Source organism: Somniosus microcephalus, unplaced genomic scaffold, assembly GCF_052327205.1.
Source record: "Somniosus microcephalus isolate GS21.2 unplaced genomic scaffold, FLI_Smic_1.0 unresolved_chr1, whole genome shotgun sequence".
In the NCBI taxonomy this organism is placed as follows: Eukaryota; Metazoa; Chordata; class Chondrichthyes; order Squaliformes; family Somniosidae; genus Somniosus; species Somniosus microcephalus.
In genome coordinates, this window is record NW_028225179.1 from 150,425,379 (window position 1) to 150,449,963 (window position 24,585).

General features: G+C 46.4%; 1 protein-coding gene across 1 annotated transcript in view; it reads right to left on the bottom strand.

The window, feature by feature from the left end:
• Nucleotides 1–5,865: 5,865 nt before the first annotated feature.
• The window catches only part of LOC147096254 (proline-rich transmembrane protein 1-like), a 70,276-nt gene continuing 51,556 nt past the window's right edge, over nucleotides 5,866–24,585 (bottom strand). Inside the window, exons 2-4 of the mRNA XM_085975104.1 lie at nucleotides 23,891–24,186; nucleotides 13,149–13,334; nucleotides 5,866–9,918 (exon numbers count right to left, since the gene is read on the bottom strand). Coding sequence (XP_085831230.1) covers nucleotides 9,742–9,918; nucleotides 13,149–13,334; nucleotides 23,891–24,186 — 659 coding nt within the window. The 3' untranslated portion in view covers nucleotides 5,866–9,741. The remainder of the gene's footprint in view (nucleotides 9,919–13,148; nucleotides 13,335–23,890; nucleotides 24,187–24,585) is intronic.

Genomic DNA, 24,585 nt, shown 5'->3' on the forward strand with positions numbered 1-24,585 from the left:
ATTATCAACGGACTAATTTGGCATATTTTCCGGTACACCTAGGCACCACAGAATCACAGAATCACAGAAACCCCACAGTGCAGATAGAGGCCATTTCGGCCCATCGAGCCTGCACCGACACATATCCCACCCGATCCCTGTAACCCCTACACCAACACATATCCCACCCTATCCCCGCAACCCCATGTATTTAATCCCCCTAACACTGAGGGTCAATTTATCATAGCCAATCAACCTAACCCGCACATCTTTGGACTGTGGGAGGAAACCGGAGCACCCGGAGGAAACCCACGCAAACACGGGGAGAATGTGCAAACTCCACACAGTCACCCGAGGCCGGATTCGAACCCGGGTCCCTGGCGCTGTGAGGCAACAGTGCTAACCACTATGCCACCGTGCTGCCCTTCCAGTGGGAGTCTTGCACACAGAAAGGGGGGCGGGGGGGATACCGCCCATGATTTTCCAATCTGCTACCTGCTTCATGCAAAGCCCCACCGATGGTGTAAGGTATTAGAAAATTCCATCCAGTGACTCAATAGAATAAGATGGGCCCTTAAAAGGGTCCTGGTTGGATGGGCTTTCCTTGTTAGAGAAGTCATAAATGAAAACACTTTAACAGGGATCACGCTTAACCAGGGGTCCTGAGGTCAAGACCTTCATTAACATTCTAATTGGTCAGACCTGCTGTGATTTCCAGCAAAAAAAAAGTTTTTTTGTGTTTTTTGTTTTTCATACAGACCCCAGCATCTGCAACATTTGACCCCTTGTGACTCCACCTCATTGTTCTTTGATGTAATGTTTTCCTGACTAACCTGTTTGGACACCATTCACACCTTTGATTGCTGTGATTATCTCTCTGCCGAGGTGTGATAAATGGCAGTTAGAAAGATTACCTGTAAACATCTGACATTATTCTCTGACTATATATGCTGTGTCTTTATGCATCTCTCCACTTCACCTGACGAAGGAGCAGCGCTCCGAAAGCTTGTGATTTCAAATAAAACTGTTGGACTATAAGCTGGTGTTGTGTGACTTCTTACATTTGTCCACCCCAGTCCAACACCGGCATCTCCACACCATTCTAATCCTCAAGTTTAAATTAAAAATTGCAAATTTTTAAAAAAAGAAACGCACCAGAAATATTTATCAATGTTTCAACTTTATTGCCACACAAGGAAAATATACATTGTTATTGCTGCTTTTCAAAATAGAGTAAATTCATTCCATCACAGGGGTTAACTCACAGGGAAAGCGTTATCTTATCGAGCGGGTCCTAAATGTGGTGTTGAGCCAGTTCGTCATCCAGGCCACAGGTGGCACTGTTGCCTGCCCTGGCAGTGCCAGTGCCTGTGTTTGAGCCCCCTTTGCACCAGAGCCCTGAATAAACCATAACATTGACTCTATTTCTCTCTCTACGGATGTTGCCTGGCCTGCTGAGTTTTTCCAGCATTTTCTGTTGTTAACTCTGAATAAACTGGTCCAGTTACTGAGAGCAATGCAAAGCGCAGCGACAAAATATGTTCCAGAACTGGCATTTAATCATTTATTAAAAAGGAAATTACAGATTTTTTCACCTACATTGACCTATGTCATTCAAAGAAAGACTTGCATTTAGATAGCGCCTTTCACGACCACTGGACATCCCAAAGCGCTTTGCAGGGGTACTTTTTGAAGCGTAGTCATTGCTGTAATGTAGGAAAAGCATCAGGTTACCCGGGGTTCCTATCAAAGTTCAGCGTCAAAGGGTCCATACCTCACCAGACCCACCCACTGAAGCAGAATGTGACACTTGATTTGGGAAATATGGAGAAATTACAGCACGGAAACAGGCCATTCAGCCCAACCAGTCCATGTTGGTCTTTATTCTACAGCATTCCTGATCCCATGTCCCCGCCCCATTCCCATATTTCTTTATAGCCCTTTTCCTTCAAACCCCTATCTAACCTATTCTTCAAAGGTGACACGGGCTCTGCTTCAGTTACTAAACTCCGGTAGTGCATCCAACATTCGCGCATCCCTCTTCCCTTAGCTCTTGCTCTGTCTCTTCCCTTTTAACCAGTTTTTGCTGCCCTTCCCCCTAATTCCGTACCTCTTAATCTTGTCCCACAGCCTCCTGTGCGATACCTCGTCAAAGACTTTCTGAAAGTCCATATACACCAAAGGCACTGCATTTCCATCAAGGGATATGGGGATCGGGTGGGAAAGTGGAGTTGAGGTCGAAGATCAGCCATGATCTTATTGAATGGCGGAGCAGGCTCGAGGGGCTGTATGGCCGACTCCTGCTCTGATGTTCTTATTTCCACCATATCTGTCAGTTCCTCAAGTTCTACCCCAGCTGCCTCAATCTCTCCCTCGCCTCCAGCCTTCAACCTCTCTCGTTCTATCTTGAATTCTCTTCTCTCTCTCTCTTTTCTCAATACTATTATTGTTATTCCCTCTTGAAACTGGCTGAACTCTAAAGACGTCATCCTACACACTGTCCCTCCGCAACCCTATTGTTTTGAAATCAAGATTCGTCTCTTACTTTAGCTTCTTCTTTGGTCATGCTGCGAATCTATAGAACCCTTCATTTCCTTCCTCTTATCGTCTGGAATCAATCTTGTGGGGTAACTTTAGCCTAAACTGGCCAGGCGGGAGTCTCACCGGATCGGGTGGAACCCTGGTTTTACACCCCGGCCCAAAATCACTCTCTGTTGACTTCAATTAAAGTAAATTAAAGAATAGCATCACATGTTGTCCCTACAGGTGGCAGAGATGGGGGCGCAATTACCGTCGGTGTCAATGGGCCTGCAGCGGTGATCGTCACTCTCCCATTACTCATCACGATCCAGTGACCCTGCTGGAAAGGGTACACAGGATGGGCCTTGGCTGTGATGCCCTCATAAAGAAAGAAAGAACTTGCATTTCTATCACACCTTTCACAACCTCAGGACGTCCCAAAGCGCTTTACAGCCAATCAAGTATAGTCACTGTTGTAATGTAGGAAATGCCAATTTGTGCACAGCAAGCTCCCACAAACGGCGATGTGATAATGACCAGACCATCTATTTTTTTTAAGTGATGTTGGTTGATATTGGCCCAGGACACCAGGGGAGAACTCCCCGTGCTCTTCTTCGAAATAGTGCCATGGGATCTTCTACACCCACCTGAGAGGGCAGGCAGGGGCTCGGTTTAACGTCTCATCCAAAAGACGGCACCTCCGACAGTGCAGCACTCCCTCAGTACTGTAATGGGAGCGTCAGCCTAGATTTTGTGCTCAAGTCTCTGGAGTGAGACTCAAGCCCACAACCTTGTGACTCAGAGGCGAGAGGGCTGCCCACTGAGCCACAGCGGACACTGCATGGCTGAAGAATGTGTCCACACTTGCTAACAAAGCTCACATATGAAAAGTGGCCATTGGGGCAAGGTTCCAGAGGGCTGCTGGCATTCATGTGGCAGTTACCCCAGCAAGAGTCAATGACTTCAGGAGAGCAAGGCAGGAAATTGAAAGCAAAAATCCCAAATGTACTATTTTTTTCTACCACTGTGGTAATGCCTTTCCATCACCACATGAAGATGTGTCTTGATGTACAAACAGGAGTTGGAAATGTGCGTGCGGTTTTATTAACACAGTTGAGATTTTTCTCATTGTTATGGTCATGAAGGTGTTGAACCAATTAACCAGTTAAACTCATTACTAATACTCCACCAGCAGTTCCGACTTCACTGACCTGATGAGCTAGGACCTGCCAGTATAAAAAAATTAAGGAGTAACTGGATTTATGATACATAGCCTCACTGTATAGAAAATATAGGAGCAATTAGATTTGTTATATGGCAGCTGATAGTATATAGCATGTAGGAGCAAACTGGATTTATTATATTGAACCTCATCATATATAGACTATAAATCTAGTGGGCGGATAGAAGATTGGGAAGCATTTAAAAGCCAGCAAAGAATAACTAAAAGATTAATTAAGGGAAGATAGATTATGAAAGTAAACTAGCAAAAAATATAAAAACAGATAGCAAGAGTTTCTACAGTTATATAAAAAGAAAAAGGGTGGCTAAAGTGAATGTTGGTCCCTTAGAGGACGAGACCGGGAAATTAGTAGTGGGGAACATGGAGATGGCAGAAACGCTGAACAAATATTTTGTATCAGTCTTTACAGTAGAGGACACTAAAAATATCCCAACACTGGACAAACAGGGGGCTATAGGGGGGAGGAGCTAAACACGATTAAAATCACTAAGGAGATGGTACTCGGTAAGATAATGGGACTTAAGGCGGATGAATCCCCTGGACCTGATGGCTTACATCCTAGGGTCTTGAGAGAAGTAGCGGTCGGGATTGCGGATGCATTGGTGGTAATTTTCCAAAACTCCCTGGATTCAGGAAAGGTCCCAGTAGATTGGAAAACTGCTAATGTAACGCCCTTATTTAAAAAGGGAGGTAGACAAAAGGCTGGAAACTATAGACCAGTTAGCCTAACATCTGTGGTTGGTAAAATGTTGGGAGTCCATTATTAAGGAAGCAGTAACAGGACATTTGGATAAGCATAATTTAATCGGACAGAGTCAGCATGGTTTTATGAAGGGGAAGTCATGTTTGACAAATTTGCTCGAATTCTTTGAGGACGTAACAAACAGGGTGGATAAAGGGGAACCAGTGGATGTAGTGTATTTGGACTTCCAAAAGGCATTTGACAAGGTTCCACACAAAAGATTACTGATCAAGATAAAAAATCATGGGATTGGGGGTAATATACTGGCATGGGTGGAAGATTGGCTATCTAACAGAAAACAGAGAGTTGGGATAAATGGTTCATTCTCGGGTTGGCAATCAGTAACTAGTGGTGTTCCGCAGGGGTTGGTGCTGGGACCCCAACTCTTTACAATCTATATTAACGATTTGGAGGAGGGGACCAAGTGCAACATATCCAACTTTGCCGATTATACAAAGATGGGAGGGAATGCAGTGAGTGAGGAGGACATAAAAAACCTGCAAAAAGACATAGACAGGCTAAGTGAGTGGGCAGAAATTTGGCAGATGGAATATAATGTTGGAAAGTGTGAGGTTATGCACTTTGGCAGAAAAAATCAAAGAGCAAGTTATTATCTAAATGGAGAGAAACTGCAAAGTGCTACAGTACAAAGGGATCTGGGGGTCCTGGTGCATGAAACACAGAAAGTTAGTATGCAGGTACAGTAGGTGATCAGGAAGGCCAACGGAATCTTGGCTTTTATTGCAAGGGGGTTGGAGTATAAAAGCAGGGAAGTCTTGCTTCAGTTATACAGGGTACTGGTGAGACCACACCTGGAATATTGCGTACAGTTTTGGTTTCCATATTTAAGAAAAGATATACTTGCTCTCGAGGCAGTTCAGAGAAGGTTCACTCGGTTGATTCCAGAGATGAGGGGGTTGACTTATGATGAAAGGTTGAGTAGGTTGGGCCTCTACTTATTGGAATTCAGAACAATGAGAGGCGATCTTATCGAAACATATAAGATTGTGAGGGGGCTTGATCGGGTGGATGTGGGGAGGATGTTTCCACTGATGGGTGAGACTAGAACTAGGGGGCATAATCTTAGAATAAGGGGCTGCCGTTTCAAAACTGAGATGAGGAGAAACTTCTTCACTCAGAGGGTAGTAAATCTATGGAATTTGCTATCTCAGAGAGCTGTGGAAGCTGTGACATTAAATAAATTTAAAACGGAGATAGACAGTTTCCTAGCTGATAAGGGAATTAGGGGTTACGGGGAGAGGGCAGGGAAGTGGACCTGAGTCTAGGTTCGGATCAGCCATGATCCTATTGAATGGCGGAGCAGGCCCGAGGGGCCGTATGGCCTACTCCTGCTCCTACTTCTTATGTTCTTATGTAAATAAACAGATTTATGACATAGGAGCTGATGGTAGATAGAATATAGGATTAAATTAATTTGTGACATAGAACCTCATAGTATATATAATATGCAATTGGATTTGTGATATAGGACCTGACAGTATATATAATATAGGAGGAATTGGATTTGTGAAAAAGAATGTGACAGTATATACAATATAGGAGGAATTGCATTTATGATGTAGAATGTGGCAGTATATACAATATAGGAGGAATTGGATTTCTGATATAGGATCTGACAGTATATACAATTAGGAGGAATTAGATTTGTGATATAGGATCTGACAGTATATATTATAGGAGGAATTGGATTTATGATATAGAATGTGACAGTATATATAATATAGGCGGAATTAGATTTGGGATATAGGATCTGACAGTATATACAATATAGGAGGAATTGGATTTATGATATAAAACATGACAGAATATGGCCCCAAGAATCCACACATGCCATTCCTGTGTAAATGCCAGGATCAGGCTTCCTGAATGTCCATGTAGGAGGTCAATCCAGCACTTAGCCATCGTTGGGTGGGTTGGGGGTTGGCAGCCCAACCTCCAGGCCCCATGAAGCATTCGCTCGCCACTCCCCTGCCATTTAAAAAAATCCTGGCCGTTCTTTGGGGGTGTCTGAGCCATTTCCCTGGCTGGATCGCTGTTGGGGTCCACTACCAACCACCTGGAGGTTGGTACAGCTCATCACACTTGGTGGATAAGCTTCTAGTCCAACGCAACTAAGGCCCCCAACTGAGGCGGGGGAAGTGGGAACTCCCGGCATACACAGTCTCTGGCTCCACCCCTGGGGTCACTTCCTTGCCATCATTTAGACCTATAGCCCTCCGAGATCTCTCCGCTCCTCCAATTCTGACTTCCTTCGCCCCGACCATTGGAGGCCGTGCCTTCAGCCGCCCAGGCCCTAATCTCTGGAATTCCTTCCCTGAACCTCACCCACCTCTTCAACCAAGCTTTTGGTCACTTGTCCTAATATCTCTTTATGTGGCTCGGTTTCAATTTTGCTTATCTGGTAACACTCCTGTGAAGCGCCTTGGGACGTTTCGCTATGTTAAAGGTGTTAGATACATGCAAGTTGTTGTTGTAAGAGGTGGGCGGGCTGCCTGTAAACTCCAAGACATGTCAAAGAACTGGCGCTAAGCCCCTGTAATTTTCCGGCGGAACCCCTGTGGCCTATAGGAAGAAGTAGCTTTACGACAAAGGACCTGGCAGTATCTGGAAAGTAGGAGCACATATGTGACATCGGCCTGACAGCATATAGAAGGATTATTTTCACAGTGAGTTAATGGAAAGTTCAACCCATTTATATGAGCACATAAGCTAAGCTAAATCATTTTTTTATAATAAATTTGATCTGAAAGTTGATTCTCTTTTGGCGTTCCACTCAATGGAATGAGAGCTGTTTCAAGGGGTCTCTCACTCTACACAAACTAGTACAATGCTTATCAGAAGTGCAGATCAGGATACCTGAACTGGATTCTTCCTAAAGGATTGAAATATATTGTAACACAAGGAATAGAAATAACATATATATATATATATATAAATAGAAGATACAAAAGGTTGATTCATTTAAGGTTTGGGTCCTTCACATGCACAGTGTATGCTTTATAACTGATTTGCACTAGTGTCTCTAAACATACGGATTCAAGATCGACACTTAAGGATTGGCTTGTAGGCACTAAAGACACTATTATAGGGACCCGGAAGCAAATCTCAAGCAGTCGCTGTGCCTTTTAACGGGAGCATTGGCCTCAGCGCCCATTTTCCACCACTATCCCACCCAATTTGATGGGGGGAGGGGAGGTAGCGGAGCTAGGGAGGATAGCAGATCCAGGCCTAGCTCTCCAATTATGCCACTGAATTGTGTGGCCGAATAATCCGAATGTTTAGTCTTTATAACCTTGTGTGGTAGATTATTTCCAAACATTTAGAGCTCTTTTGATTGAAAAGGGTTTAGAATTTCTGCAGGAATTTCCCTGATTTCTCGTTGTAACTTTGTGGGAAACAGTCCCGTTTCTCCAGGGTTTCCATTGGGAGATGGGTAGAATCATCCCCCCCCCCCAACTCCCTCCCATGGAAATTCCCAGGTGAAGGTGTTCTCTTTATTTCATATCCTATAATTCAATCATTTTTGGCCACCATGATGGTGACATCGCCCTCCTTGCTTGCAGTGCATGCTGGGTATTGTGCTCAACATGTGCTCTATAGCTGCGCTTGTGTGCCAGAATGAAGATGATTGGTTAATTCCTCTGTCAATCACACCTAGAGCCCGCACTGCTGTAAGTGAATGGGATTGATTTTACACACATCATTTCTATTACGTAACTATCCTCCACTCACTGCATTTTTCTGGAGAAATAATCCTGCTTTTATCAGGAGGGTTCGGTCATGAGCTCTGCAGTTCATAGAGATTCTTTTTAAATAGACTGTTGAGTAAATAAAATCCTGCAGGGTACTGTTTAAATAGACTCTGTTTGCTGTAAGGTGCTGTTTAAATAGACTCTGTTTGCTGTAAGGTGCTGTTTAAATAGACTCTGTTTGCTGTGTAAATAGACTCTGTTTGCTCTGTAAATAGATTCTGTTTGCTGTAAGGTGCTGTTTAAATGGACTGTCTGCTGTGTAAATAGACTCTGTTTGCTGTGTAAATAGATTCTGTTTGCTGTTTAAATAGGCTGCTGTAAGGTGCTGTTTAAATAGACTCTGCTGAGTAAATAGACTGCGGTAAGGTGCTGTTTAAATAGACTCTGTTTGCTGTAAGGTGCTGTTTAAATAGACTTCGTTTGCTTTAGGGTGCTGGTTAAATAGACTCTGCTGTAAGGCACTGGTTAAATAGACTCTGTATGCTGTAGGGTGCTGAATGAATAGACTCTGTTTGCAGTAAGGTGTTGCTTAAATAGACTCTGTTTGCTGTAGGGTGCTGAATAAATAGACTCTGTTTGCAGTAAGGTGTTGTTTAAATAGACTCTGTTTGCTGTGTAAATAGACTTTGTTTTCTTTAGGGTGCTATTTAAATAGACTTTGATTACTTTAAGGTGCTGATTAAATAGACTCTGTTTGCTGTAAGATGCTGGTTAAATACACTCTGTTTGCTGTGTAAATAGCCTCTGCTGTAGGGCACTGTTTAAATAGTCTCTGTTTTCTGTAGGGTGCTATTCAAATAGACTTTGTTTGCTTTAGGGTGCTGTTTAAATAGACTCTGCTGGTTAAATAGACTCTGTTTGTCACAAGTCCCACCGCCTCCAACTCATTGGCTGACATAGTGGTGTCGATACTCACATTGTATTATTTTAAACAGCTACAGAACACCAGCACTGATTTTCTGCTTGCAGGCAGGAGAAGCAGCACACTCCTCCCTCCCTGGAAGTGAAAATAACTGCAGAAATCTGCGGGAGTGGATTACCCCTCAAGACAGAGCGCGTGCTATAGGATTCCGGGCAGAGGGCAGCATCTGGTGACCAAACCAGTTGGAATTGTTAGCTGTGGGAGTGTTCGGTTGGAGTGCACGGAGACTCAGGACTGAGTGAATCAACCACAGTATGCCCGTCAGTCCCCACTTCCCTCTTCCCCGTCGCTTTAGGGTTGCCAACTCTGGTTGGATGTATTCCTGGAGGTATCACCACACCCAACTCCAACCGCCCCGCCTAATCTCCAATATTTTTAGAACTAAAATGAAAATGAGAAAGAATTGTGCTTTAAGCACCCCAATCATTTTTTTACCCCAGGTGTTGCTGGCAGCAGGGTCCGGGAGATTAATCTTGAATTCCTGGAGACTCCAGAACAATCCTGCAGGGTTGGCAACCCTACTGTCGCTGTGCTGCAATTGCCCGCCCTGCCTCTAATAGGCTTACGGGTTCCATTCATCATCACGGTGCTTGGCCTCAATCGCCACAACTATCACCAGGATGGCGCAGAGGACCATGGCCGCGATCCCCACGGCCAAGCTGATGAAGGAATAGTTGCGAGCCTGGCGGGAGGCAATCTCCGCCGATAGCTGGTCCCCCCGTGTCACTGCTGCCCGGGTCTGCGGGGAAGAGAAGGATAAGGTTAGAGACTCTCCGTAAACCTCAATCTATCCAAAACTCTGCTGCCCGTATCCCAACACCCCCTGTGATCGCCGACTGAATATTGGCCAGGGCACTGGGGAGGACTCGCCTGCTCTTCTATGAAATGAGATCTTTTACGTCCACCTGAGAGAGCAAACGGGGCCTTGGTTTTAATGTTTCATCTGAAAGATGGCCCTCTCTGACAGTGTGGCACTCCCTCAGTACTGCACTGGAGTGTCAGCCTAGATTTTGTGCTCAAGAATCTGGAGCGGGACTTGAACCCACAACCTTCTGACTCAGAGGCAAAAGTGCTACCCACTGAGTCACAGCTGACACAAAGGATCGCACCATATTGGAAGGGGGTAATCCTCGCACCCGCCTCTTCCCATTGACAGTTACTCACTGGACGGCCTATAGTCAGGCAGAGGGGGTTCACTTCTTCCCCAGAGTTGTCAACATTGGCCATGACATTCACTGTCAGCAGGAACACAGTTTGCAAACTTGGTTAAAGATATCGAGCTGTGATTATTTTTACCGCTGACAGACATCAAAATAGGCCATGTTGGTTTTGAAGTGAAATGTGTGGAGACATTTGGTTTCTATTCATAGTTGCTATCGGATGACCAGCAAATGTAGGGTGATTCACCCTGTCACCTACCCAGATTCATTAGAGCCGACTGGAATCACACACTGGGTTCAAAGCATCAAACAGAGACACACCAGGATCAGCAGAGAGAACCAGAGACAGAGATCTGAGCCTAGAAATTAATGCTTGCAATGAAAGCAAGCAAATTCTTAATGCATTATATCATATTCCATTGTTTGCTATTTTAACAGACATGTCAACCTGTTTAGCATAAAGTGCCTAACACAGACGTATTTACGGGTACAAGAACTGACACAGATAGAGACACAGACGGATTAAAATACTGAAAATAAATCTGTTATGAAGATTGCTGCCTAAAGATTCTGTAAAAGGATCAAAAATGAATTTTTTACAAAACCCACTTTATTTAGCACCGTGGGGATCCCTCTGTAGCCATTTGTGCTTTCCACTGAGATCCCAGGGTTTTTGAATTCTAATGGGATTAAGCTACGGACAAATGGATGATCATCCTGATCCTACAAACCCCAGCTTGCGAGGTTGGATTATAATATTGCGAGGTTGGATTATAATGTGAGGTTGGAGTTTAATGATGTGAATTTGGAGTTTAATGTTGGGAGGTTGGAGTTTAATGTTGCGAGGTTGGAGTTTAATGTTGCGAGGTTGGAGTTTAATGTTGCGAGGTTGGAGTTTAATGTTGTGAGGTTGGAGTTTAATGTTGGAGGTTGGAGTTTAATGTTGCGAGGTTGGAGTTTAATGTTGTAATGTTGAAGTTGGAGTTTAATGTTGCGAGGTTGGAGTTTAACATTGCGAGGTTGGAGTTTAACGTTGAAGGTTGGAGTTTAATGTTGTGAGGTTGGAGTTTAATGTTGCGAGGTTGGAGTTTAATGTTGTGAGGTTGGAGTTTAATGTTGCGAGGTTGGAGTTTAATGTTGTGAGGTTGGAGTTTAATGTTGTGAGGTTGGAGTTGAATGTTGCGAGGTTGGAGTTTAATGTTGTGAGGTTGGAGTTTAATGTTGCGAGATTGGAGTTTAATGTTGCGAGGTTGGGGTTGAATGTTGCGAGGTTGGAGTTTAATGTCGCGAGGTTGGAGTTTAATGTTGCGAGGATGGTGTTTAATGTGGTGAGGTTGGAGTTTAATGTGAGGTTGGAGTTTAATGTTGCGAGGTTGGAGTTTAATGTGAGGTTGGAGTTTAATGTTGCGAGGTTGGAGTTTAATGTTGCGAGGTTGGAGTTTAATGTTGCGAGGTTGGAGTTTAATGTTGCGAGGTTGGAGTTTAATGTTGCGAGGTTGGAGTTTAATGTTGCGAGGTTGGAGTTTAATGTTGCGAGGTTGGAGTTTAATGTTGCGAGGTTGGAGTTTAATGTTGCGAGGTTGGAGTTTAATGTTGCGAGGTTGGAGTTTAATGTTGCGAGGTTGGAGTTTAATGTTGTGAGGTTGGAGTTTAATGTTGTGAGGTTGGATTATAATGTTGCGAGGTTGGAGTTTAATGTTGCGAGGTTGAAGTTTAATGTTGTGAGGTTGGAGTTTAATGTTGTGAGGTTGGATTATAATGTTGTGAGGTTGGAGTTTAATGTTGCGAGGTTGAAGTTGGAGTTTAATGTTGTGAGGTTGGAGTTTAATGTTGCGAGGTTGGAGTTTAATGTTGTGAGGTTGGAGTTTAATGTTGCGAGGTTGAAGTTGGAGTTTAATGTTGTGAGGTTGGAGTTTAATGTTGCGAGGTTGGAGTTTAATGTTGCGAGGTTGAAGTTGGAGTTTAATGTTGTGAGGTTGGAGTTTAATGTTGTGAGGTTGGAGTTTAATGTTGTGAGGTTGGAGTTTAATGTTGCGAGGTTGAAGTTGGAGTTTAATGTTGTGAGGTTGGAGTTTAATGTTGCGAGGTTGAAGTTGGAGTTTAATGTTGTGAGGTTGGAGTTTAATGTTGTGAGGTTGGAGTTTAATGTTGTGAGGTTGGAGTTTAATGTTGTGAGGTTGGAGTTTAATGTTGCGAGGTTGGAGTTTAATGTTGCGAGGTTGAAGTTGGAGTTTAATGTTGTGAGGTTGGAGTTTAATGTTGCGAGGTTGGAGTTTAATGTTGCGAGGTTGGAGTTTAATGTTGCGAGGTTGGAGTATAATGTTGCGAGGTTGGAGTTTAATGTTGCGAGGTTGGAGTTTAATGTTGCGAGGTTGGAGTTTAATGTTGCGAGGTTGGAGTTTAATGTTGCGAGGTTGGAGTTTAATGTTGCGAGGTTGGAGTTTAATGTTGCGAGGTTGGAGTTTAATGTTGCGAGGTTGGAGTTTAATGTTGCGAGGTTGGAGTTTAATGTTGCGAGGTTGGAGTTTAATGTTGCGAGGTTGGAGTTTAATGTTGCGAGGTTGGAGTTTAATGTTGCGAGGTTGGAGTTTAATGTTGCGAGGTTGGAGTTTAATGTTGCGAGGTTGGAGTTTAATGTTGCGAGGTTGATTATAACAGCAAGCAAACAAAACATGTAAATTCCAATGAACTCAATTGATTAAATCTGTCACTTGAATAGATCTCAGCAAGCTGAAATGAGGTCAATTGTCAGGAATGTCCTTTCCACTAATGATTTACTTGTGAAATAACTGAGCTTGGAGTCTTTTACCTCCAGGGCTTTAATAATGGCAATGATTCCAGTTGGCCAGAAACAGCAAACTGTGGTCAGCACCGCAATGGGTAGGTAGTCATGAGGCGGCCTTTGTGGTTCTATGATTCTGAATCCTGAAGGGACCTGAGACTGCTGTGCACCTGGAGGAATTCCATTGTACCCTGGCAGGTAGGGCTGAGGATGCTGGAAGAGAATAGGAGAGTATTGTGTTAACTCCTTTGCACATTTAATGACATTGCAATTGGCATGCTACCAGGAGTCACAAACATCCAGTGATAAGAATATGGCGACCAAGATCACTCTCCTTTGATTTCAATGATGAGTTAAAATCAGGCAGGGTGTGAAAGCAGTGTTGCACCCGATCCTGCTAGTTTCCTGACTAGCTATTAGGAAAGATTGGATAGGCTGGGGTTGTTTTCTTTGGAACAGAGGAGGCTGAGGGGCGATGAGGTGTATAAAATTACGAGGGGCCGAGATAGAGTGGATAGGAAGGACCTATTTTCCTTAGCAGAGAGATCAATAACCAGGGGGCATAGATTGAAAGTAATTGGGAGGATTTGAGGAGAACTTTTTTCACCCAGAGGGTGGTGGGGGTCTGGAACGCTCTGCCTGAAAGGGTGGTAGAGGCAGAGACCCTCATCACATTTAAAAAGTACTTGGATCTGCACTTGAAGTGTCATAACTTACAAGGCTATGGACCAAGAGCTGGAAAGTGGGATTAGGCTGGATAGCTCTTTTTCGGCCGGCACAGACACGATGGACCGAATGGCCTCCTTCTGCACCATAAATTTCTATGATTGTATGAAATGGGCTCAGTGAATCAGCAGTGCATTTACACCGCTCACGGTTATCTTTTCTGTTGATTATTTTTGCTCTTATTGGCCCTGGGTTTTCTCTCTGGGTTTTAGTGTCTAGTCACGAAGCTTCAGCCATCATGGTGTGTGGGGCAGGCTTAATGGACCAACTGGTCTTTTCCTGCCTGTCCATTTTGTATGTTCAGTGGAAAAGCAAGTCGGGGTGCAGTGTAAAGCGAGCTGCCGATGCACCAGGAGCCTGTCTCGTGCTACCGACGAAGACCAATTTCACCCCCCGCCCCTCCCCCTCCGTTGTTTCAAGGATTAACCAGTCAAGCTGCCCGGGTAAGTTACTACCTTGAAAGAAAAGTCGCCTGCTTGGTATGGGGACTGGTGGCACTATGGTATGCCTGTTCAACTAGCCCCCTGTCAGGTGCAATGAATAAAACTCATTGGGGGAAAAATTCAGGGGCGAGGCGAATCCAGTGGCACATGGCAAATCCGGTCCCCCCCCCGTTGCGCCGCTGGTACAAGGTACCACCGGGGACTTCAACGCCAGGCAGATCGTGACATCAGTGAGTGTGCAACACTCACTGGCTGCCCGATCTGTGAAATTGATCTTTGCCACCTACCTTAGCACCTCAACCAGACAGCGGCAGCGTCAAGCAGGTGGAAGCCTGCTCCAGGGACATTATTTAAAGGCATCATGAGTAATGAGTCGCAGCTGTCAGGATAGTGCTGTTTCAATGCTTTGTCAGTTTGAGGTTGTGCAACAGTTGAATTCAGTAATTTAAAGGTTCTTCTGTATCTTCTGGTAACTAATAAGTAGTTACATTTATTCTTAAAAAATATCGAAGTGCTACAACTTGGCTTACATTAATGGGAGCTGTACTGGCAGTCGACCAGACCCTCCAGAATCTACGGCGGAGGGAGTGGATGCAGCGAGAAAGACTGGAACATGTGGCCAGAGGGAGGAGGAGGGCCATCAGGGCTCTCAACAGGAGGCCTTACCTTCTGAGGGTATTCCGAGAGCGCTTCTCCCAGCTCCAATTAAGCGGGGAGCAGTGTATTAGAAAGCTTCGCTTCACCAAGGAAGGTGGTCACAGAACTCTGCCACCTCCTGCAACCAGACCACCAGTCTCAGATCAGGGTGACCATGGCTCTCTCAGTGGCAGTCAAGGTCACCGTCGCCCTCAATTTCTTCGCCAGCGGATCCTTCCAGTCTGCAACAGGAGACATAGCTCACATCTCACAGTTCGCTGTCCATCGCTGCATCCGGGAGATCTCAGAGGCTCTCTACAGTAGGAGAAGGCACTACATTTCCTTCCCCATCACCAGAGAGAAGCTGGATGAGCTTGCATGTGGCTTTGCCAGGATAGCGGGCTTCCCCATGGTGCAGGGCGCCATTGACTGCACCCACGTGGCTTTGCAGGCACCGCATAACAATCCTGAGATCTTCCATAACCACAAAGGCTACCACTCACTTAATGTGCAGTTGGTGTGGGACCACACACAGTGAATCCTCATCGTCAATGCCCGCTATCCTGGCAGCAGCCACGATGCCTTCATCCTGTGCTGCGCCAGACTGGTGTGCCAGCACTCTTTCAGCCACCATGTCAAGCTCACAGCTGGCTGCTCAGAGCCAAGGGTTATCCACTCTCCACCTGGCTCATGACTCCCCTCCGCAACCCCAGCACAACTGCCCAGCACTCATATAATCAGAGCCATGCCGCCACTGGAAACATCATCGAGCAGACCATCAGGGTGCTCAAGCAATGGTTCCTTTGCCTTGACCGCTTGAGAGGAGCCCTCCAGTACTCGACTGAGCGGGTGTCCCATTTCATGGCGGTCTGCTACATGCGCCACAACCTGGCCATCATGAGGACCCAGCCCTTGCCACCAGGGATTGCAGGACCACCTCAGGAGGAGGAAGGGGGAGATAAGGAGGAGAAGGAGGAAGAAGAGGAAGAGGAGGGGGAGGATGAGCAGGAGCGAGGGAGGAGGCAGCCACTCAATCAGCCTACTGGAAGGGCGGTCCATGATTACCTCATCAGACTGCGGTTCCAATAAATTGAACCCCAGATCCCCATTGCTCACCACATCTCCATCATTCCATACCTGTCACACGCCATATCACAGTGCAACGCTGAAATGAGAGACACAACAAAAGAATCCAAACTGAATTAATACATTTATCAATAATCAGTGAACACATTTACAACAATAATATTAATTATTCACCCTTGTGCAATCCCTTGGTGCCTCTCGTTACTGTGCCTTTGCCTACTCTAGTGCTCCTACGAAGTTTTGGCCCACTGCAGCAGGGCTGGTGGAAGACTCCAGATGACCTTGCAGGATGCCCTTGACCAGCTCTGGGCCTGGAAGGCCCGGCTGTAGAATGCACCACCTCAGCATGGGTGGCAGCAATCTGGGCTGGCTGGCTGACAGGCAGCAACAAGGGCAATAGTGGAGTGGCAGTGGTGGGAGCAGGAATGCTGTTCTCCTGAGAGAGGACAGCAGGTTCCTGCTCCACTGACCCACTGCCACTCCCCCGGGGCAGCACCTCAGCATCCCTAGCAATCTGTTGGAGCACAGATTGCTGGCCTGCTGCGGCACCGTGAAAGCCCCGGTCGATGGTGGTAGACCAAGCCACGAAGGCAGCAGTCAGAGCTTGCATGGCATCAAGCTGAGACTGCACGAGAGCAGTCTGAGATTGGATGCCACCAAACACAGGCTCCATTACAGCACTAAGACGTTGCATCGCTTCTGCTTGGGCTGCAATGGAAGCTGCCAGATCGCCCATCACACGCGGCATCAGATCTGGGTCGCCACGGTCTCTCTGGGAGTCTACCATCCTTTGCAGACTGGAAATGATGGGCTCCATGGTGTGCGCAGAGCCTTGTGCAATGCTGGAGGCGGACTCCTCCATGCTCCTTATCATTGCCGAGAGGCTCTCGGGCACCCTTGCCATTGCATCTATCATCTGCGTGTGCATGCCCATCACCCTTCTTCTAAACGTCTCCCCATCGAGGTCCTCATCCGAGTCCTGTGCAGCAGAACGCATGCGTGAACCCGTCCTCTGGGGAGCTGGCCCCTGAGCTACCCTTTCCCCCTGGCCTTGCTGCAGTCCGCTCATTCCCGGTGCCTCATCCTGTGCAGATCCCACTGCTATACTAGCCTCTAAAGAATGCATAGTGCCAATATCGGAGCTGGTGCCTGCGGGTGAGACATGCAGTGACGCAGTATGTTCTTCCACCTCCTCCTCTTCTCCCATCTCAACAGTGCCCATCAGGGACAGGCTGCACATGTACTTGCTCATTATCTGAAAGCATGAAGGCACAAGAGTCTGGTTAAGGTGAGGGGAGGAGGGCAGGAAGGGAGAAATGTATGCATACAGCATGATTAGCTGGAAAGTGCAAAATGCTTGTGGGGTGAGGGGGAAGTGGGATGTGAGAAGAAGGAGTAGGGATGAACATACCGTTGTTGTCCCCAAGGGGGTCAACGTCGCCGGTGGCCACGGCGCCCATCACCTGGCGTCCAATGATTTGCAACACTCTTTCCTCCAGCTCAGACAGTGGTCTGGTGTCGGCTTGTTCCCAGCCGGTGCGCTCCTGCTCCCTCCTGTTGTGAGCCAGCTTGGCCTGCAAGGAAAGTGTGGGAGTGAGTGTGGAGCAATGTGTTTGGGTGATGTGCCTTCCATAGTTGAATAGCTGTCATTGTGTGCAAGGTGTGAGATGTGGGTGTGAGTGTTGGTAGGTAGAGATTGCTGGTGGGTGAATGCTGTGGGTGTGGTGCTTTGGGCAGTATGTGAAGACTGTGGTTCAGAGTGGTATGTAGCATTTGTTGAAGCATTGACTCACCCTGACCGCCTAAGTGAGGTTGTTAAATTTCTTCCTGCACGGTGTGTGGGTCCTGGGGACCACAGTGCTGCCCAGGATGTGCTGGGCTACCTCGCTCCACATGGTGCAGCAGACTTGTGGCGAGGGCCTCCTGCCACTTGCTGGGTACAGCACCACCCTCCGTCTCTTCACAGCGAACGCCAACTCCTACAATGCTTGATCGCAGAATCTGTGGGCTCCCTCCCTGGGGGCTGGATCTGCCATCAGTACAGCTGCTCGAGTTGTCCAGCTCTTTCTACTTGGCCTGCTGCTGCTCGCTGAGGCAGCTGCACAGCCAGCAATGCTGAGAATGAAGATCTGCAGCATCAACAAACCTCCCCTTTAGGAACTGAAAAAAGTCTGTGGCAATAATGACTTGCGATTAGACTGCACCTGATATTGCTCCACCCTTTGAGTGTAACGCCAATGAGCTTGGGCTTTAAGGCTTGAATTAGTGCCCCAATCATTTCTTTGTGCAGTGAGACTTAATTTTGCGAGCAGTCTAAAGCATTAACGCCTGGCGCTGATTCTCAAACTTTTCTAAAGAGACCACCCATTCCTGGGCTATAATGAATTTCTAGTCCATTCTGTCATAATTTCAAGCAATACCTAGGGCCATATTTAACAAACTATATTGTCTCAATGTTAATGCAATGTGCAAAAGCAAACAAACTAAAGTCTATGAAGCCTGGATGCATCAGGTACCACATCCCAAGAACCATCCTTAACAACAGCCTTGTGCACCACTGGGTGTTAAACCTTTGTAAACTGAATCTAAATAGAATCAACTAAATATTGGGAAGACCAAAGCCATTGCCTTCGGTCCCTGCCACAAACTCCATTCCCAAGCCACCGACTCCCTCCCTCTCTCTGGCCACTGTCAGAGGCTCAACCAGTCCGTTCGCAACCTTGGTGCCGTATTTGACCCTGAGCTTTCAACCACATACCCGCTCTATCACCAAGACCGCCTACTTCCACCTCCATAACATCACCCGACCCCGCCCCTACCTCAGTTTATCTGCTGCTGAAACCCTCATCCATGCCTTTGTGACCTCTAGACATGACTATTCCAACACAGTCCCGGCTGGCTTCCCATCTTCCACCCTACATAAACTTGAGGTCATCCCAAACTCTGCTGCCCATCTCCTAACTCTCACCAAGTCCTGTTCACCCATCACCCCTGTGCTCGCTGACCTACATTGGCTCCCGGTCCGGCAATGCCTCAATTTTAAAATTCTCACCTCTGTTTTCAAATCCCTCCATGACCTTGCCTCTCCCTATCTCTGTAAACTCCTCCAGCCCCACAACCCTTCGAGATTGCTGCTCTCCTCCAATTCTGGCATCTTGTGCATCCCCGATTGTAATCACTCCACCATTGGTGGCCATGTCTTCAGCTGCCAAGGCCCTAAGCTTTGGAATTCCCGCCCTAAACCTCTCCACCACTCTCCCTCTCTCTCCTCCATTAAGACTCTCCTTAAAACCTACCTCTTTGACCAAACTTTTGGTCATCTGTCGTAATATCTCCTTATGTGGCACGGTGTCAAATTTTGTTTGATAATTGCTCCTGTGAAGCGACTTGGGACGTTTAACTACCTTAAAGTGCTATATTAATGCAAGTTGTTATTGCTGAATCTAACCTTTATAGAAATATCAGAACATTAATTAGAACACACCCCTTCTACGAGGCAGTCCAAGTGATCTCTGGTTACATCTCTCGTCAAACCGTCTTACTACTGCCCCATATCTGGATTTCTCCTTAAAAAAAAAGTATAGGTGACAGAGAAATACTTGTCGGCCTTTGCAAAACTGAACGATTTCATTTCTCCGCGCGGTCCAGAGACAGTTCACCTTTGCAACCCGTCCGACAGATATAAGCGATAGTCTATTGTCAACTGGGATCAGAGAAATCACTTCATCAGATGATTTGTCACCTCGCGAAGACAATCACCCGTCAAAATGTCAAAGTGAGCCAGTCAAAGCTGTGAGCGTGCTCTATGCTCCTGTTGTATTTGTAGTGAAGGAGCACAGTGCTATCTTCTGCAGATCCCTGAACTCACCAGCAATTACTGGGAAATCAGTAACAGTGACTGACATCTGTTGCTCGGTGAAATCCAGACCTCATTTGCAGGCTGGTTGTTCAAAGAAAGAATGCAGCAAACTGAATTAGGAAGCAGTGCTGTTTTCCTCCCCCTCCCCCTTTCCTGTTACACCTGCAGCCCCTTACTGTGGGAAGGTGAGGGGTTTGCATACAAGGATTCCCATTTTTTTAAATTGCCCATCGGTAGTTGCCCCAAGGCGGTGGTGGTGGGGCTTATTCTTGAACAGCTGCAGCCCTTGTGTTGCGAAGCAGCTGTTTTACAACCAGTTAGCTTGCTAGACCGCGTCACAGTGCGTCAGCCATGGCTCAGTAGGTCGTACTCTCACCTCTAGAGTCAGAAGGTTGTAGGTTCAAGTCCCACTCCATGAAACTTGAGCACAAAAATCTAGGCTAACGCTCCCAGTTGTAAGAAGTAGCTGTTAGATTCAAAGATGGGTTTTAATCCTTAGAACAGAGACTGACAACATGCAGCCAGGAACAGAGAGCAGAAATGCCAGCAAGGTCGAATATCAAGCATCAAAAGACAAATAGAAGTGATAAGGGAATCATAAAATGCAAAACAATACAGGGTGGTGGAATAATAGACAAAAATGGAGCCAAAAAGTCATAAAATGTCCTTAGAGAAACATAACAAAACATTCCTCAGAAAGTTAAGAGGGAGGCCGCATCAGTCATGCAGGAAGGGACGGCTGGGATGCCTTTCCGCTTCACAATTGGACAGTAGGATGGGGGATCAAATGATTGACACCAGGTGATTACCATCCACCGAAATAACTATAAATATAGACGACCGAGAGAGGAAATCAGACAGTTAGGGGCGAAGGCTTCCCCGAGGTGGATACGGCCTAACACCTTGGTCAAGTTTAGCCTCTGGGGTGGCTGACGGCCTAACACCTCCAACAGCTCGAGAGATGACCCAATGGAAGTGACCACTGCAGCAGACTGCAAGAATCCACCCAATCCAAGACCACCATACTGCCTCCCCATCTGTCCGGTCGTGGCATTCTGATTCGGGAGTCGTAGATCGCTCTCTACTGTCATGGGTTGTATGTCTATTATACTCAGCTTAAACCACATGTAATATCTGATTATGCATTAAAACTGTAGCTCTTTAATAAAAGCCTTGCAACTGCTAAAACCCTTTGGGTAATCTGTGTGTGGCCTGTGATCCTAATCTTACACAGTGCAATACTGAGGGAGCGCTGCACTGTCAGAGGTGCCGTCTTTCAGATGAGACCTTAAACCGAGGCCCCGTCTCCTCTCTCAGGTGGATGCAAAATATCTCATGGCACTATTTCGAAGAAGAGCAGCGGAGTTATCCCCGGTGTCCTGGCCAATATTTATCCCTCAATCAACATCACTAAAACAGATGATCTGCTCATTATCACATTGCTGTTTGTGGGAGCTTGCTGTGTGCAAATTGGCTGCCCGTTTCCTACATTACAACAATGACTGCACTTCAATAAAGTAGTTCTGTAAAGCACTTTGGGCCGTCCTGATATTGTGAAAGGCACTGTATAAATGCAAGTTCTTTCTTTCAGAGGGCATTCAGAATCAACTAGATAGTATGGATGTAGGCCAGAGTAAGTGAGGTTGGCAGCTTCCCTTCTCTGAAGGACATTAGTGACACAGTTGGATTTGTACAACAATCTGGCTGTTTTTAATTATTTATTAAATTCAATTTCATAATTTGCCATCATGGGATTTGAACTCACAACATCTGGTTTGCTAGTCCAGTACCCCCAGACCGTACCATACTGTACCCCCAGGGAGTATCGTGTTGGGTGTGGCGAGGGAGCAAAAAACAGAGGCCAGCCACTTCAAAAATGATTGAACATATTGAAAGCTGAGGTTATTAAAATCCCCCGAGATTTGTTTCAAGTCCCCCTTTTGCTATTTTGCCACCACTCACGGACTGCTTATGTCGCTCAGTTGTCCCTTCCTATTTGCTGGCACTTCATGCTTGTCTGTATTAAACTTCATCTGCCATTGTACCACCCACTTACTTATTTTGACTCACTCATTGCGAAGATTCAACTTTCAGACAATCAAACAGAACCAAATATTGGAGCTGAGCCCAGCTCACCAGACACCACGGGATAAATCCCAAGGCGACACTCCCCAAACTGGGAATACCATTCTCCTGCCCCCAAGTGCATTCTACGCTCCCAATGCATTGCGGGCCAAGAGGTCTGGGCCAAAATTTTTGGCTCGAGTGCTCCAAGAGAATGATGGGAGCCTGTAACAGCAGAATCCACCCCCCAACCCCCTATTAAATTTACCAGACAGGTAATCACAGGCTGGGAGTGCAGAATTTCCCGATAACGCCTCAATATGAAAGTTCTCCTCATTTTCAAATTCCTCCATGGCCTCGCCCCTCCCTATCTCTGTAAACTCCTCCAACCCTACAAGCCTCCGAGATCTCTGCGTTCCTCCAATTCAGGCCTCTTGCGCATCCCTGATTTTAATCGCTCCACCATTGGTGGCCGGGCCCTGAGCTCAGGAATTCCCTCCCTACACCTCTCCGCCTCTCTACCTCTCTTCTCCCTTAAGACGCTCCTTTAAATCTACCTCTTTGACCAAGCTTTTGGTCCCCTGTCCCAATATCTCCTTTTGTGGCTCGGTGTCAGATTTTGTTTGATAATTGCTCCTGTGAAGCATCTTGGGATGTTTTGCTACATTAAAGACATTATATAAAAGTAGTTTGTTGTTGATATTCACTCCCAGTGTGCGGGAGGAGTGTCAAAGAGGAAAATTCCAGCTTGGAACTTTGCAAGGCTAAAGGGCAGAGACCCCTCACCCATCGAGCAGCAGAACTCCTGGGGCTCAGAGAGAGAGAGAGAGAGAGAACAGAATCACAGGAGAGTAGGAAGTGCTGCCTATAATCATACGCAAATAGCTGCCATGAATAATTCAGCATTTCCCACCCAGAGTTAACCTCCTGAACAGTGACATTTAGAAATAATGTAAAACCAGAACCAAATGAGCCTCTCGTTTCAATTATACATTTTTGGGGGGGAAATAGAGCAATCAGCAATCGGAATAAGGCGCCGAGTGGTATTCAGGTGCAGAAATGACCCGACGCACTCTTCACCTACTCAACACAGTTCGCTTAAATGTTGTTGTCCCATTCATCATTGTCCAGTGCAAAGTACCAAAGTGTGAATTTTGTGCTTAGCAAAAGGATGAAATGTTAGCGCCAGCAAGGAGCACACGTTTAGCACCAGCACAAACACGCTACTTTGGATGGTTATATGCCGAGTAACGTCCCCCCTGCTCTGCCCCAGGAAAGACCCCTCAATGCAGCAACAGCCACAACGTGCATTGATATAGCGCCTTTAATGCAGTAAAACGTCCCAGGGTGCTTCGCAGGAGCGATTATCAAACAAAATTTGACAGTGAGCCACATAAGGAGATATTATAGTTGCAAAGTGGCAGCCAACTTTCGCACAGCAAGAGCCCACAACCAGCAATGAGATAATGACCAGATAATCTGGGTAAGTGATGTTGATTGAGGGATCAATATTGGCCCCAGGACACCGGGGATAACTCCCCTGCTCTTCTTCGGTTCATGCTGTGGGATCATTTACGTCCACCTGAGAGTAGACAGGGCCTCGGCTTAATGCGTCATTTGGAAATCGGCACCTCTGACAGTGCAGTGCTCCCTCGGTACTGCACTGGGAGTGTCAGCCGAGATGATGTGCTCAAGTCTCTGGAGTGGGGCTTGAACACACAACCTTCTAACTCAGCAGGTGAGAGTGCTGCCCACTGAGCCACTGGCTGACAGAAGGTATGAGCTAAAAACGGGGCATGTCATGATCCAATTATCACCTGCTCTCAAACTCCATTTCACTTAAACTATATACTTGATTCCCCATAATAATGAATATTAATTTGACTGATTTCAAAAATAATAGCAAATACCCGCAGTAAAGATGCTTCATAATCGGAAGATTGCCGAGTACTCACATTCCCAATGGGATAGACCGGGATGAGCGTTGCGTAGGGCTGGAGCTGTACGGCGTAGCCTGGGGGTGGTGGTGAGATGTAGGGTCCCGGCCCCATGGGTCCATGTGGCAGCAGGGTAGTGTATCCTGGGGCTCTGCCGTGGAACTGCGTCTCCTGAATGTAGCCCCGCATGCCCATGGGAAGAGGGGGCAGGTGCGACGGCACAGAATACACCGGGGACAAGGCATTTTGGCGTGCCCCGATCACTTGGCTGTAGGGGGGAGGCGAGGGGGGCTGTGCAGGTCCATCGGACGAACCTAAAACATAAAGGGGGAACGATTCATGAGCTGTCCGGCCCACACCAACTACCAAACGCAATGTACTTCATATCCCAAATACAGAGGAACCCACATGCTGAATACCAGGACTACCAACTCTCCCACATTCTGGAATCACACACTTCGGGATCACAATCTCCTGCGTGTGTGTGTACTCAACCACTAAATCCTGGCAGAGAGGTGAAAGGTCACCAGGTAGGTTGGTGATCGATAGCCGAGATGAGACTGATAGATGAGATTGATGGCTAGACAGACAGACAGATACAGGAATATAAATATATAGGCACACACTGATGATAGATAAAGTGAGAGATAAAGAGATAAAGTGAGAGACAAAGTGAGAGACAGACAGAGGAATATAAATATATAGGCACACAC